The sequence below is a fragment of the Chelon labrosus genome (genome assembly GCF_963514085.1).
Source record: "Chelon labrosus genome assembly, chromosome: 3".
Lineage (NCBI taxonomy): Eukaryota > Metazoa > Chordata > Actinopteri > Mugiliformes > Mugilidae > Chelon > Chelon labrosus.
This window is the reverse complement of record NC_140339.1, coordinates 21,065,238-21,081,602: the sequence shown is the minus strand read 5'-3', so window position 1 is coordinate 21,081,602 and position 16,365 is coordinate 21,065,238. Positions and strand designations below refer to the sequence as shown.

At 42.2% G+C, this 16,365-nt stretch overlaps 1 protein-coding gene across 2 annotated transcripts; it reads right to left on the bottom strand.

Annotated features, from left to right (window-relative positions):
* Nucleotides 1–721: 721 nt before the first annotated feature.
* urb2 (URB2 ribosome biogenesis homolog) lies at nt 722–16,213 on the bottom strand. 2 transcript variants are annotated; one of them, XM_084541776.1, is made up of 12 exons: nt 15,973–16,213; nt 15,215–15,379; nt 14,891–15,067; nt 13,646–14,787; nt 13,399–13,537; nt 10,783–13,273; nt 10,449–10,609; nt 10,124–10,234; nt 8,446–8,688; nt 5,272–5,368; nt 4,450–4,583; nt 722–1,465 (listed from the first exon to the last, which is right to left on the bottom strand). In XM_084541776.1, exons 2-12 carry the CDS (start codon nt 15,338–15,340, stop codon nt 1,268–1,270), a joined length of 5,019 nt encoding a protein of 1,672 aa, XP_084397902.1. In that variant the 5' UTR covers nt 15,341–15,379; nt 15,973–16,213; the 3' UTR covers nt 722–1,267. The 2 variants fall into 2 exon arrangements, with proteins under 2 accessions (XP_084397902.1, XP_084397901.1); XM_084541775.1 differs by having other exon boundaries at nt 15,215–16,213.
* Between the last annotated feature and the right edge of the window lie 152 nt (nt 16,214–16,365).

The window sequence follows — 16,365 nt, the reverse complement described above, 5'->3', positions numbered from 1 at the left end:
GCAAAGGCACTAAAAACAAGTTTACTGACACTGTTTACTACTGACTAACTCCTACACTACGCCCAGAGATTATTAAAAGATGCAGCTATTTCAGTCTACATCTCGTGTCTGAACTATACACCTCATTTGTTTAGCTTTCAAATTTTCTATAACAGCTCCATTTCACTCATGTAATATTTGTTCTACACATTTATCTGACAACTACAGTGACCACTTTGATGAAATAAGGAAATAAAGTGATTTTAATTACAGTCCCCAGAAGTTCTGAAGCTATGAAATACTGTTTTATGCCTCGGACCATTTATTTTTTCCATCAATGACGTATACATCGGCTGATTCTTAAAAAAGCTCAACCTGATCCAGATTTTCTTGACTGTTTTTCATTAACGTTTACACTCTGTCAGTTTAAAAGATCATTTTATTGCATGAATACCAGCGCGGTCACTTACTGCCAGCCTTTGTATCAACAACTATTGAAGTTAAAATAAAACAGCTGTGAGTTGAGTTTTTCTGAAGCAACTCAGGGGTTTGCACAGTCTTCATGCCAAGAGGTGCATACTCTAGGCCAGGTTTGTCAGTGGCCAACACCTTGATATATGTGTGTGTGTGTGTGTGTGTGTGTGTGTGTGTGTGTGTGTGTGTGTGTGTGTGTGTATAAATAACCCACAATACTGAAAAGAGAAAGATGCTTGGAAACAGGCTTGAAAAAGAAACTGTATTTAAATCAATAACAATGAGATAAAGTACAATTTACACACATTCATACCATTTCTGATATTAATATCATTTGAGAATCATATTTTCAATGAGCAGTGGTTCTATTGAACACTTCCTGTGCTGACTCCATCATAAAGTGACTGGTCTCTGCGCCACCTGGGAACAGTCTGTGATGTGCTGTGTGTTTATGGTGCAGTGTGTAACCAACATGATCTATCTGGATTTATATGAAATTCAGTCCATTTTACCTGCAGGTCTGGTTACACCAAGCAAAGACATCTCAGGTGAATTCAAGTCAATACTATGTTGTCTTCATTTTAACAACAACTGTGTCTGTCTGTCTGTGGAGCAGAAGGTAATCTACAGCGAGCTTACAACGTCGACTGTGTTTACACCATATGTGTACATCATATGGTGTCCACAAGCTGTTATTCCTCACTTCTCATTCAACAGCAGAAAATACATATAAATATATAACTAGAAAAAAATATGCTTTGATAGAATTAATCTGAATCCTAAACCAAAGGTGGCCGGTGTTTGTCTTGCCAATTCAAACAGTGTATTTGTCCTCCCCTTGCCTCTGTGCTTTGTGGTAGTGGGTGTAGCTGCTGTACAGCTCGTTGAACACCTCTCTGACTCCCATCTGCAGCCCGGCCGTCAGAAACTTGATATCCTGCTCCAAACACATGTCAAGGATCGAATAGATGCCCTCAGTCAGATGCAGCTTGACGTCTGGTCGCAGAGTAACCTGGACAGCAGAGGAGACAAAGAAAAAAGACAGGAATTTAAAATATGACCAAAGCAAAGCAGGTGATTCTGAGGTGAAACAATGTTTGTCTAGTTCATAATTCATATTCTTGCAGAAAACATAAACGTTATCAAGACACCAACATGATATTGTATGCGGTAATATGCAATATGCAACCTGAGGGAGAGCCAGAGGCAAACATATCAAAACATAAATTATGTATAGTAATAGTATAATAATAATAATAATAATATATAATAATAGTTGAGCTCAAAGTGAGAGCGGTATGAAAAGACGCAGACAACCAGCTATCTTAGAAAAACCTGGCAAAATGTACATTATTGAAGTTGGCTACAATAACACTGATGATCAATTAAATAGGCCTGTTTGAAATCCAGCAGATATTCAAAGATGTAAATGTAAAAAAACATTCAAAGATTTTAAATTACAAAGAAATCTGAAAAAAAAAAAAGTTTGTCAAATGAGGTCAGTAAATACCAGAATACTGTTCTTGTTGATCCTAATATCAGTTATTTGATCTGTAGCAACCACTCCACTTTACTCTTGATCTTGTAATCCAAGTAAGTTCCACAATCAGATTTGAATTGTTTGGATCTCTGCAAATGGGAGGAGTACAAACTTAATTTGCACCCAAATGACAGAAGAAGAGCAGTGTGTTCAGCCAGCATGACAACCAACACTACAGCAAGTGTAGATTTCCTTCTCCAACAACACTCAAATGCACAACAATGCAATGCAAACAAGGACCTGTGCTCAGTGAACCCTGGAAAAGAAGCCAGGAGGATATCTAATATCGTCTGGTTATTCATGTCTGTTACATTATACCCTGGCTAGTCTACAGGTGTTAAACACCATGACCTGATGCTATCTACTGTGACCACAGTGCTCAGTCCTTTGACATGACACGGAGTGAAGCGGTTGCGACTGCTCTGTTACCTGTTAAATGATTAGTCTGTCAGCTAATGACAGGCTACAGATTTTGAAGGGAGCAACAAATTATGGGTTTTCTGGAAGCTAAAGATAATAAATCCAAATGTCATGGAGCTGCAGTTGGTTGAAGGCTACAGGTAGTGGTACGCAGGACCTGGCAGCAGCCACTCTCAGCAGGATGCAGCCCGATACAGGCACACACACAAAAAACGGTTTAGGAACAACTCAAAAAATATGAAGAACAGCACAAGGTGTTGGCCTCAACCCAGAGGACCCAAAGGCCCCCACTAACAACATTCTGTTGCCAGGACACCACAGGACACCCTCAGAAGGACCATGTCCATTCTCTGATGACTCACAACTGTTTTGGAGGCACAAGGGAGACCTACACAATATTAGGAAGGTGGTTATAATGTTATGCCTGATCGATGCAGTAGTCAATTGAGTTTATCAAATGCTTTTGTCAGGTGTATCTGCACTCTACTAAACTTCAAGCTGTAGTGCAGGATCAGCACTTGCTGGTAAATCTCTCCGCATTACAGAGTATGATTTAAGTTTGAAATCTGGTGTCTATGGAAACAGTCCCACGCTGGTGCACCATTAACTTTTACATCAACCAGCAACGACTATCTGCCGGATCTTAAGACAACAGCAACCACAGCAAGAGACAGAGAGTGTGAGAGAGACTGTGGTAGAGAGTTATGAGTGGAAGCTTCTATGAATTCAACTATTAGTGCCTGGAGGTCAGGAGGAATGAAATATAATCTGAGAAGTGTCCAAGAAAAGTTTATGATGCATCAGATTAAAAAGAAACTCTGCACTCAGAGGAAAGTCAGACAAAGAAAATAAAACCCAGGTTACTACTGGTGTCACTTTTCCTTGCTCTGTAAGAAGAGAAGATAACCTCAGGCACATGTCAGCAGTTTGTGTGATTTAAGCACTATAGCTTGAAATAAACATACTGAAATAAAGGGATATTTTAAAGGGACAGTGTACCATTTTTACATGTCAAAGTCTGTATACAGGTGTACAGGAGTCTCTGGGAATATGTGAAAAAGTCGTATAAAGACTTTTGTGTCTCCAGATTGAGCTGTGTGTGACAAAATGTCGTCAAGTCTCCAACTGTCAGTGGTTGAGTTTCATTGTAGGTAATGTAGGCACCACATTTTGACAGGTAAGAAGGAAAGAGGTAAGAAGATCGTGTGGAATAAAAAAAGACACTATTTCCTGTTCTGCTGCATCTATTCTTATCCAGCTTTCTTTAAATCGGTCATCATCTGACACAGAGACATTTACATTACCTCCAACTTACAAAGAGAAACATTTCTTGAAAAGCTCAACATAAATCCATTTTTTTGGATTAGTAGACAATTCAAACAAAGTTCAAAGAATCCCCAACATCTGTCTTCCTGTCCCTGCCCCTCCATCTAACAGGCTGGATGGGTACTGTCTTGCCTTCTTCTGAATGTGTAACTGTGCTGGGAACTGCTGAGTCAGGCCGGCGTCATCTTAAGTACAGTCTGGCAGCAGAGAGGAACCGCGCTCACAAGCCAGACGTGACTCACTGGACTGAGGGAAGATCCAGCTTAAAGCTTCTCTCCAGCACATGGAGTTACAGTAATCCTGGACCTGTTCACTGAGATCTGTGAAGATCTACAATTTGGCAAATGGAAATGTTTCCCCGTTTCTTCTTCTCAGCGTCACTGTGAATGTCTCTGACACTCAGCTAAACTAGAACCAGACAAACTGGGCTGGATAAAAGGATCAGCTGAGATCCTCCTGACTCTTCCATACATGTACGTGCGAGTTTGTGCGTCACTCACAGCTGTGGACAATCACAGGGGATGACTGATGGGTTGGGATCAGGAGCTGTATTGACTTTGTATGATACTTTGACTGTCTGTGATTGTGGCTGTCTGGCATTTCACTGCTCTGTCACTGGATTGTAAAACTTTCTGTCAGATTAATCTTCTTATGCAAATACTGGCAAAAAGAAGACACACAGCACATTTATAATGAGTGTGTGTGTGTACCTTCTGCAGCTCTGTGACATATTGAGCCACCATGAATGCTGACAGCGTGGTGAAGCTCTCAGGTGCAGCAGCAATGTGGGAGTACATCCTCTCAACCAGCCTGGCGCACTGCAAATACACATCGCTGTCGGCACCTTCAGAAAACAGAGACGTTAATTCATCAACTTAATTTAAGGTTGTCTACACAGACATTAAACCAGAGACTTAGTGTTTGGGTGCAGTATTTCCTGCACTTAGATAATTTTCTTTTTCTTAATTTGTTTTGTAAATGATACTTTTTAAAGTTGGCTTGGCAAAGAAAGTAAGAAGGAAAATGAATACATACAGCATAGTTTCTATGGTGATTAAGACTTGCGCAACAGACATCTACAGTTTACAGTGGGTTTAAACTAGAAAATGAGTCAACATTGTGAACCCTATCTTTGATGTTCTCTGCTTCTGGGTGGCTCCTGCTGTTGAGTAAATACCAGAAACTGCCAACAGTGTTGGAAAGTGATTACAGTTTTTCACAAAGTGCAGTTTACACAATGTATTCATTATCTTCAGTACTTTAATCTATTAAAGTTATTCTTTGTTATATTTCAAGGACAGGAGGGCACCACCAGAAGCCATATCTGGACTGAACCTGAGTCCTGTATAGAAGTAATTACTGAGAATTTCTTCTTTTATGTTAGATGAAAGGGCTTCTTCTGTGAGGAGCTGATGACCTGATGAACTATCCTGCTGTTTTCTCAACTTACGGTGAAAACCCTGACCTTCCTTACTTGATTTATACTATCATGTGCTCAAACGCGACACCTTGAGTGATCCTCTCCGCGTTACCTGTGTCACCGTCTCCTTTCTGCCGACCCTCCTGCATGATCGATGCCACCAGACGATAGAAGACATTCAAGAACGTCGGAGCTGCCTTCTGCATCACCTGAAAACATAAACACAAAACACACGGTCATGCAAATATAGTATTATAATATAATAAAGTAAGTATTAATATATCCTATTGGCTCCTCGCTGAAAAACCGTCTGCTAATCTTTGGGAAGAGTTCAACTGGTGTTGCTAACGGTAACAGAGACTGGCAGAAGATCACAGTGTTTCAAACAACTATGAGGTGCTACATTTATTCTTAGTGATTTACAAATAACTTCATAGTATGTTGCTGCGTATTCAGGACCCTAATTAGTAGACTTTAGTGAATCCTGAGTGACATTTTGATGTGATGCTATCATAATGTGTGGTGGAACGTTTTTAAGTTTAAAGAAACGTCTAAGGAGATGTGAAAAGTTTTAGGATGTTAGAAGTGCTGTCATCTTCTGGTTATTTTCGACTGTGGGGTGAACAGACTACGTTAAAAACGTTACCCGCCCTGAACTTACAATTCACACTATGGCCCGAGGTAAAAGTTGGAATCCCACGAGAGCTATGTTTGCAATTCTGTCTATACCTCTCTCCTCTGGTCTCTGTGTGAGAGACGCAGAGAATATAAATGAGGGAGGGATGATGTCACCGGCTCTGGTTGGAGCTCAGCAACTGTTTCCATCGACTTCAACCCGCTCCATGCCAACCTACTCTGCATGCCAGCCCACCTACTTCTCCTCTCCACCTCCTCTCTGTCCTATCACACCTCCTCTCTCTAGCTCACACCACTCTTCCATTTTGTGCTAAAACTTCCCTCGTGTAGCACGTTCCGCTCAAATCTTTGCTTTTTTTCTGTCCATCTCCAAATTCTTCCCTGGTCTCTTGATTGTTCACGTCTTATTCCCTTCTCTTCTTCCATACTCGTACCCTTCACTGCCTCTTTTCTCGTCTCAGTTTTACCTCTCCCTCCCTCTCTGCTGGTCTCTTTACTGACGCCTTTTGTCCTCAAACATCTGATATGAGTTAGCTGGTCCTCGGCCTGTTTTATTCAGTGCAGCTGTCCTGTTTCAGTCCCGCTCCGTTGCCATTTGTGAACAAAAAACTGTCAACATTTTAAACGGTGAGACACTGAAAAATTATCACATTAACACAGTCACAACCAGAGGCCATGTGTAGGCTTAAATGCGTATGTTCCCATTCGAGACCTTTAGATGTATGTCTGATCCTTTATGTGTCATGCAACCACTTCCAGTAAAAGTTGAAAATGTGAATGTTACAAGTTTTTCATGCAGCTGCAGCACGACTCTGGTGAGCTGCAATATCCTTTAGTTAAAAGCAACATTCCTCTGAGGCATCCTGCGGGCTCAGCAGCACCACATACAATATTTTGTTCAAATTGTGGATTCTAACCAGCAGCCCTGGCCTCCAATGACCGTCGCTACAGGAGCGCTCGGCAGGGGCGATTCTAGACCTAGAGCTTTGCTGGGGCACAGGCCCCCAACTCCCAATACATTAAAAAAATAAATTTTTATATCTGTTCCTGAGTCTATGCTCTTTGTTATTTATGTTGTGGGTCTTGTGTAACTTTATTACAATTTAGTTAAAATTACTGGCGTTCTAATTTTATTTCCAAAACCGCTGTGTTATGATGACGTCGTTGTGTTAGCTCCACGGTCATTTACAGTTGCTGCAATTTTTGTTCAATTCGGCTGAAAATATTAGCCATATTTCCCCCAACTTATCTCCTTTCTGCCTCTGAGCCTGTCCTCATTCTCTTTGCTCTTAAAAGTGGAAGCTTGTGCGTAACTTTGTTTCATTATATTGTTATAAGAGTAGCGTGGCTCCTTTTAAGGGGGTAGTACAGTGCGCATGTGCGACCGTAACGTGTGTGTGGGTGGTAGAGCGAGAGTAGAGCGAGTGCGCCGGTGAATGGAAGTAACAGCGAGACGGGTGCGTCAGCGCGGTTGGGATATAGAAGGGGGTGCGCGGCCAAAAAAGTTTGGGAACCGCTGCTGTAGGCTATATTAAACCACTGGTAAAGATACAAGGATAGTGACAGGCTCGAGTCATGACTAAAGCAGGCACGGAGATGCGCTCATGAATGCCGTTTCCAGCGAGAGCAGCGCTAGAATTTTACTGGGGCACTGGAGACTTTTACTAAGGCACGTGCCCCAGTGAATAAGGTCTAGTAACGCCCCTGGCGCTCGGGTTTGGTTTCACAAGTGGGGGACAAACCGTAGTCACAGATTATTTTCAATCTTACTTTCTTGTAAGAACTGTAAAAATCTGTATTATCTAGCAAATCATAAATTATGATTAAACTGATCATTATGTTCTCCATAATATAATATAATATTTAAGTCAGACCATTCACGATCTGTCAATACAGACAGTATAATTATTTTTTTATCAAATAAATGCAGAGGAACTGGAGCTCTTTTAGCCTTCAGCAGTGTCTGCTTAAAAGAACTGTGCAACACTGTGCGTACATGTGTGTGTAGTGAAGACTTTGTTTGCATCCATGTCTGTCCAGACTGAATTTCATGATAACAATAAAGTTGACCTTCAACCTTTTGGACATAAAATGTTGTCAATTGCTCGTTTTATCACATAAGATATTTGTTTGAAACAATAATCAGTTCATCTTCGAGTCCAAGGCCAGATTTTTGCCAAATTGAAGGAAATTTGTTCAATTATTTTCCAGCAATATTGCATTTACAAGAATGGACCAGTCAGATGTAACCTTCAACATCATCGCCAGGCCACTGGTGATAGTCATGGGTTCAACATTTTGTTTGTGTGTTCTCCCTGCATCTGTTCGTTGAGGTACTTAGACTTCAGTAATGTCGTTAACTTAAGGGCTGAAATTAACTGTAACAACTTTCTTAATAGCCTGTTTAGATGTGTAAAACAAACACTGAATGGATCTCCTTGTTTGATTATCTTATCATATGATCCTTATCTTGTGTTTTGCTTTTATTACAGACAAAGACATTTAATCTGCCGTTTTGATTAATTGTGTCATTTCAGTTCCAGATAAGACTCAAATGAATATAGTCAACATAGATATTAGTGCAATCAAATTAATGACAACAATGATTTGCTTCCCGATCATGTCACAACACCGATGTGTCTCTTCGTACCTGAGGGTGACACAGGATGATGGCAAACAGCGCCTCGTGAACAGCCAGGAACGCTGACTGGTAGGCGAGGGGGGTCATGTGGTCGAGGGGCACCGACTGGAGTGCCCCAAGCACCAGAACCACATGATGAGGGTTGGTGATGAACCCCTCGCCCTGATGCAGCAGTGCTGTCAATGATGTCACCGTGGGAACAGTAAAGGGAAGGGTCAGAGAGACGTCCTGACTGGACGATCTCACTAAGAACTGTAACACAGAGAGATAAACACACTGAGACACAGCTATGAGACCAAGCAGCTGCAAATATACACACGGCATATACAAAATGTGAAAATGGAATTTCTTCATGAATTAACTTTTTAAAGCTTTCAGTGAGGTCGGAGTTCATAATGTGTGTAAATTACGTTACGTAAATATATTGTAATTTAGCTTTAAAAAGTTGTCTTTGTAATTTTATAACATGTCTGAGGAAAATGTTGAAATTTCCTAAGGCCTCATCCTGTTATGCAATTCAAACATAAAGTTACCCAGTCGGTATATTGCTAAACTGTAAGCCTGGGTGTCTTCTAGACACCACTAGTTGGCTAGCAGCAGCATTTTCGCACCTCACAGCTGATGTTACCACATGAACCAAGAATTGCATGAGCACATCTTCCTATTCTCATAATCCTGGACTCACAAGTTCAACTTGACTGCAGCATAACACCTGGGCCTTTCCTACCATTACATACATACAAACTTTCTCTTGTGAAAAATGCCTGTTGTGTCACAGAAGATGCACTAAACATTAGTCATTTTGCAGGTTTTCAACTGAAGTGTTGATATTCACACCATTTATGTGTAACAGAAGTGGTAATCGACATTGAAGGACGTTACACATATGATAACGGACACTGTGAGTGTGGGTAACAGAGTATGACACGCATGTTACTGTGCCATGTGTGCATTTGTCTGAAAGATCAACAGACTATGATTATAAATTAGCTGCTAAAAATTGCCCTGTGTACTTCCAGCACTCTGTCACTGTAAAGTTATTCCCACAAAGGCCCGGGGACATTATGTCAAATGCTCTCAGCATGTCCCTGTCCCATGCTTGTCTTAACATTGCCGGGACTGAGAATACTAGCTTAATGGTTTTGCTTTTATCCACACACACACACACCAGAAAGAGGACATAGAGCCCTAAATTATTCAAATGTAGTGGCAGCCCTTTCTGTGACAGTATGGAATAACCGCTCAGTTTTTTCTTTCTGTCTTCCTCAAACACAAAGAAGGCGCAGGTGCATGTTTCGACGCACTTAACCTAGTTCATCCTCATTCCATTGTTTTCACACTAGACTGAGTTTGTGAAACCGGTTTTTGAACAATGCAACTAAACCAACCTGTAATGACACAGTTTAAATTATTTTGGTTTGAATGTCAGCTCCTCCTGAAAGGTTTGGAAAGAAACTGCAATCTTAAAGTCAATTTTATTTCTCCTTACTTCGAAAGTCTGAATTTAGATGTTTTAATAGTAAAAAGGCTTAACACAATAACAAAACTACTGGGCTGACCCCAATAACCCTCTGTTCAAGTACAGTGCATAAATGTGTGCATATCTGGCCATGAGTGACGCGTTCTCACTGAAGCATGTTCTTTTTTCAGCTGTGGATGACTGTGCGTGTGTGTTTGGTTTTCTCACCACCATAGCAGATATAATCTGTGGTGCAATGAGCCACAGAGCTTTAGAGCAGGTCTCTGGTAACTGACAACAGGGAAGCAGCTTAATGATGACAACTGTAGATAGCACCTCCTGGAGAACAGTACGTAGGGGGGAAAGAGTTAGAAAACAGTTCATTTAATGAGCATTTAATGTCACAGCAGTTATTATTCACTACAAAAACAAAGCAGAGTCTTACACAAAGTAAGAGATCATTTAAAACACTGTAATAGCATCCCAGAAAAAAATCTACAATTACTTGGTTCTTCATATGTGAAACATCAAATCTTTACAAGTAAAACCTCACCCTGCAGTTTCCTGCCCTCAGCTTGCTGACATCCAGACCATCTCTGATCATCATCAGCAGCAGGTTGAACTGGCTTGTAGTGCTTTTCTCCACTAGGTGGCGCAACAGCTCCTGCACAGCAGGCTCCAGTTCACTAAGATCAGTTGAAGACAGCCAAGGAGCTGAAAATAAAGTCAAAACACTTTACATTACCAAACTACTAAAACATATAACTTAATTTAGTTCAGTCAAAAAGATAAATCAGTATTTAAAGAACTTATGCCAGTGTGTGCAATACGCAGGGTACGATTGCATAAGTGAATGATATCTTTGTTCATAATGTGGGCCCATTTACCTGTCAACAGTGTGTACACATTGTGCAGTAGCTGAATGTACAGCTCATCTATATCCTTATCCTTTCCATCCCTCTTCGCCTCTCCTTGCTCCTTCTCCCTCTCTGCTCCTATTGTCTCCACTGCTTTGTAAAACGCAGACAGGAACTGGAGAGAGGAAACCAGGAAGTCTGTGGGTCTGGGGGCAGAGTTAATTTCTCTGAGTATCTGCTGGCAGAAGCTCTGATATAGAGTCATATAAGTCAGGGTGAGTGGGGAGCTATGTTTGTTCTCATCCTCCACTGACAGTGAGGACAGTTCACAGCGCAGCATGGCCGTAACCACTTCAACTACAAACGCTTGACCAAGGATGCTGGCTGGCTGGATGACTGCTTGACCAACAGCCTGGGGCTTTAGGACAGACTCAACGGCTGGTCCCAGTGAAGCAGTGGTTCTTGCTAACATTTGGGTCAAAGTTTGATCCATTGGTTGGCTTTTTCCAAAGTTTGAGGTCATTGCCTGGGAGAAAGAAGTCAGAGACGCCAGCAGAAGATGGACAGATAACACGGATGCTCCTGAAACGGAAACCGCAATTTGCTTACTGGCAAGATAGGAAGCAAACTGATCAAGGTTGAGTCGAACACTGCTGTTTCTGTTGATAATCAGCTGTACCAAGGATTTTATGAAGCCTTGTACTGCTTTGATTAGATCCAACCAATCAGGACTGCAAGAAGCTTGAAATCTTGCACTTTTGCAAAACCAGAGTAGAGACGATACAGTAGCCTGCAGCAGACTACTACCGTGGATGAGCTTCAAGACACTTTGGAAATGTCTACCCTCCAGGAGATTAGCCAAAACTCTCAGCAGCTTCCCTTTGAACAGGGCATCACCTCCAGATTCAGCAGGGTCCACAGCCATCTGGTCTGGTTGACTGGAGGTGGAGGTGAGCACGAAAAATAGGAGAAGGAAAATGGAGGAGAGATCCTCAGAGCTCATCCCATCTGGATCTAGGTTAGTCAAGATTTGGATAAGGTTTGCCAGCTCCTTGGTTTGTGTTTCAGTCAGCAGCACAGGGACCTCTCCAGTTTTTGTGGAGGCCAAAATATCCTCAACAATGGTCTCTTTCTTCACCTGACCGGGATCTCTCCCTGAAGACATGGCTCCGGTTTCTTTCTCCTGAAGTGTCAGGAGAGTAGGACAAACCTTGGGTGCATGTGCGGCTTTGAGCACACTGATGATTCTTTGTGTGAGGGACCAAACTGAAGCAGTGAACAGTGAAGGCAGCTCAGCAAAAACTTGGCTTTGGAGGAGTTGTGAAGATATGAGGGGGACAGTCAGACACCCAGGCAGCTGGTCTTTGGATCTGTCTGTCTGACTGATGAGCAGTGAGCTCACGAGCACATTTGCAACGCAGCCCAGTTCCTCTCCACTCAGGTGGGGAAGAATCAAAGGCAGATTGGACGTGACAAGATACCAGTGTGCTACAAAGTAGGTGCTGGTATTTACACTGCTTATCTGCCCGTCCCAAGCCTGCTCTCCATCCGGCTTCATCTCAAGCTCAGATTTTGCTAAAATAAACTGGGCGGCCCTGTTTAGTAACGCAGCAGTGTTGGAGTCACACAGTAAGGGACTATCGGCCAAAATCTTCTTCATCTGTTGTAAAGTTAGGATCTTGAGCAGCAAACAGCTCATGGGGCTGCGAGAGGGGGATGGATGGAGACGTGCTGGTAAGATCTCACCAGACAAAAGACTCTCTATGTGGGTTATTACTGGAGAACTGGAAGAGGATTGTTCCTCAGTGTCACTTAAAGCTGATGTCTGGGTTGAGTCAAGAGATGTGTATTTGCTGCAGTGTATATGGAAGAGTGTGTCTACTTCCATCCAGGTGTATTTGAGCAGCAGAGTGGCCTCCTGGGTCTTCTGTTGCCACAATGCTCCTATTTCAGACCCTGAACCCTTCTCTGACCCTTTGTGGGCCAGATTCTTTTTGTCTTTCCTTGTGGTCTTCTGAAGTGGCCTTGTATTTGCTTTAATAGGTTTCTTCTCTGCTGACAAGGCATGAAGTAACTCCTTGATTAACTGCCGAATCTCCTTCATTAGGTCTTGACTCTGCTTGACTAAAGGCACAGGAGAGGCATTGTCTAGAGTCTTCAGACTAAACAAAACAGTATGAAGCAGCTGACTGAGGGAGAAGAGTTTCAGAGACGCATCTACTCTCTCTTGGTCCGTCTGGCCTTCGTCAATATCCATCTTCTCTGCCTCACTTCCCTCCTTTACCAGATCAGGTAGTACACAACTCCTGATGCTCTCCAACACTAATGAGCAGATTGTTAGGCTCTGGGATGGGGGTGTGTCCAGAAGACAAGTCCTGAGGGAGTTGGAAATGCCTTCAGACAGCAGCGGAGGTCGGAGGTCGTCCAAAGCTGGCTCACAGATCACAGACAGGAGCTTAGAGAACAGATGAGGCAGTTGACGGAGCTTAGTGTAGGTCTGGAGGAGACTGCACACCATGAGCTGTTGGGAAACAAACATTGAACCAGTCAAACATGTTCCTCAGAACAGTATTTTTATTTCATATGATATATGTGGATTTACACTAGATTTTTTAGTGCGTTTAAAATGAAAAATGAGATCAGTACCTGTCTGGCCCGTTGTACTCGTGCTTCCATGCTTTCAGCATTAACCCATGCTGAAGACAACAGCTGGTCCAGGTCTGGTTCAAGAATCAGATGATTGAGACTCAAAAGCACCTTTAAACAGCGGTACCATGATGGTATGCTGAAAGACAAGGCAAGAAAACTATAAGACAAAATCATTTTCTATTTAGAAAAGAAAAAAATAATTTTAGAGACAACAAAATGTATATGATGACGTATTTATTGTTACCTTGGTTGGGCCTCATTGAAGAGCATTTGTCCTAAGGCTCTGTAAAAATTGAGCTGGACCTCTCCATGTCGTATTCTGTCTGCAGCAACATTATATATATCAGCTGATATAGCCTGGCTTAGCAGGGACTCCACAGTCAGCAGAGCCAGGCTCCAGCTCTCTGGGGAACAGTGGGACGCTGAAGGAGACTTCTGCCCAGAGGAAGCAGGTGAAGCTGAGCATCCATCAAGATGAAGATCTAAAGCTGGGACCAATCTGATGAGAAAATAAAAACACAGCATCCTCTGCTCCTCCTCAACTTCTCCCTTCACTTTGCCATATCTTTCCAGAAAAAACTTGAACAGCAAGGACAACATGTTGGACTTCACAGAGTAGTGCAGCGATGGCTCACAGTAGCCCTGGGCATTCAGTTTGCAGAGCACAGCACTGACTGGCTTCAGTGGCCCTTTTGCCCCTTCAGAACCACGTTTCCCAGAATCCTCTTTTGATGGAAGGAGCTCCTCCTTGTACAAGGTCAGTTGCTCAGAGGGGAAGAGACCTAACTGAACGATGGAGTCTATCTTGATGCGGATGTCTCTGCACAGCTGCTGACGGAGATGCAGCTTTGTGTGAGAAGGTGCAAACTCCCCAGAGGTCAGCAGGTGTCGAAGCAGCGCTAGTGGTTGGATCAGCTGGTTGGTGACCATAGTAAAGACTCTGTTAGGGTTGCCTTGCTGTCGCTGAACTGACAAATAACATGACATCACCTGAAGCAGCACCTCAAATAAATTAGCCAGACGCAGGTTTCCCTTTTGCTTGGAAGGGGATTTATCAGCATCCAAATCTGCCTGATCTGGTAGACTGAGAGTCATTGGCTCATTTTGGGTAGTCTCCAACTCGGTAACAGGTTCAGTAATCAGTTCATCTTGACTTGAAACCGCCTCCATCATTTGCTGTTTTATGAGAAAAGGCTGCTGTAGCTCACGGCAGGCCAACAAGCAGAATTTGGCCAGCAGGTCAACCATGAGTTCATACTTGGTGGTGAAAACAGATGAGAGTGTAGGAGAAGACAGTATACCCCGACACACACTCAGTATGGTGGACAAACACAGTGGTGACTTGGAGCCAACCTGTGTACACTCCTGCAGGCGGTCAAGCAGCAGCTAAAGGCAAACAGAGAAAGAGCTGTCAATAAAACCTCTAATAACAAATGTAGACTGACTCTGATTCTGCGTGAAAGTTATGTGTACTTAAATAATGATGTACCTGTGCCATGTTTATTCTTAGACTGATGGTTTTTCCCTGCTTGAGAAGAGACAGGAGCTTCCTGCTGCAAAGCACGTCGTCAAGGTAGCACCACAGGCCTTCCAAAACATCCTGGGAAAACTCCACCTTTTTATTGTACCAGACTGTGAGTGCATGGGTGCACCAGTCCAACAGCACCTACAGACAAACAAGGTTCAAGACACGCATGTACAATATAGAAATAGGTGTTACATATTTATATTCTAAGCGACATATTAGTGTAACAATTTCTCACACAGAACGTCTACAATTATCTTTACATCATGCAGCAGCTTCATTTGTTACCTGTTCTTTGTTAGGTAACAGGCACTGAGAGGAGATCCAGGCAAAACGTGCCAACTTCAGCTTGTCCTCCCATGGAGTCTGTGGACTCTTCAGTTTTAGATGGATACCTGAGTATATGGCAGCCATCGCTGCAGCTGATGCTACTGATGCTACTGATGCAAGGGCCTGGGCAGACAGATAAGACCAAGCGTCAGTGGCTTCAGAAAGAAAGGTGAGATAAAACAGGAAGTCTGGATAGTCTTGGTGATCAGTTGTACATTATGATAATAAACTATTTGCGTGGGAGTAGTTAAGACACAGACGAGGAAAACATTAAACCAGAGAAAATAGACACATTTTGTAGGTAGCTAGTTCCACAAGGAAGGACCAAAGCAATCAGAAGCACCCTCACCAACACTACAATATTTTGTCCAAATATTGATCATAATCTCTTACTAATATTGCTCAGCTATAAGATCCCCCAAACGACCAAGACTTGTTCACGCTGTTTCAAAATGAAAAGCTATGTACAGTGTGATTACGAACCTCGAACCTATTCAATCTGTCAGATATAAACAGACCAACAATCTGTCAGTATAAACATACCGTCAGGGTTTAATGCTAATGGCTAGCTACATAGCATAAACGTGCTAGTGTCAAAGTAAACGAACGCTAGGGATGCTATTTGTGTTAACACCACGAAGTCATAGTCGGGCTTCTAATTTACTTGTTTCATGTTAGTAATATTAACTAGTACAAGCTTAGCTTATAAAACTTACTACTTTTTTAACCCACACGTGTCTCCTGTTTTCAGATTCAGATGAACTCTCACCTTTCACCCTGACGGCCAGACAGAAGCAATCAAGATTCAATGTAACACATCGGCCAGGGTTATTATTATATATTGGTCTTCACTTTCCAGACAGTTTAAGAAAATATATCAAATCACGGTATATGTGTTTGTTTAACCGACTTACTTTCTAAATACCAGAGAAACGAAGACAAACGATAGTTGTAATTAAAACACTTTAGCCTATATCTCATGTCTTAACCTCAATAATAGTCAAAATACTAAATAAAAACACCCACAATAAAAACAGAACTAAATCTGTGTTCTTTGTGTACAAATTTATGTTTTGTTTTTTTTTTTAATTCGTTCAAAACGTTCAAGC

Excerpts from the sequence above, each read along its gene's own strand:
- urb2 (XM_084541775.1), bottom strand. The coding sequence starts at position 15,340 with ATGGCTGCCATATACTCAGGTATCCATCTAAAACTGAAGAGTCCACAG. Across the intron at positions 13,274-13,398 it reads GAGTACAACGGGCCAGACAG|CTCATGGTGTGCAGTCTCCT; the intron begins GTACTGATCTCA and ends GTTTCCCAACAG. Across the intron at positions 10,610-10,782 it reads TGTGTACACACTGTTGACAG|CTCCTTGGCTGTCTTCAACT; the intron begins GTAAATGGGCCC and ends CTTTATTTTCAG.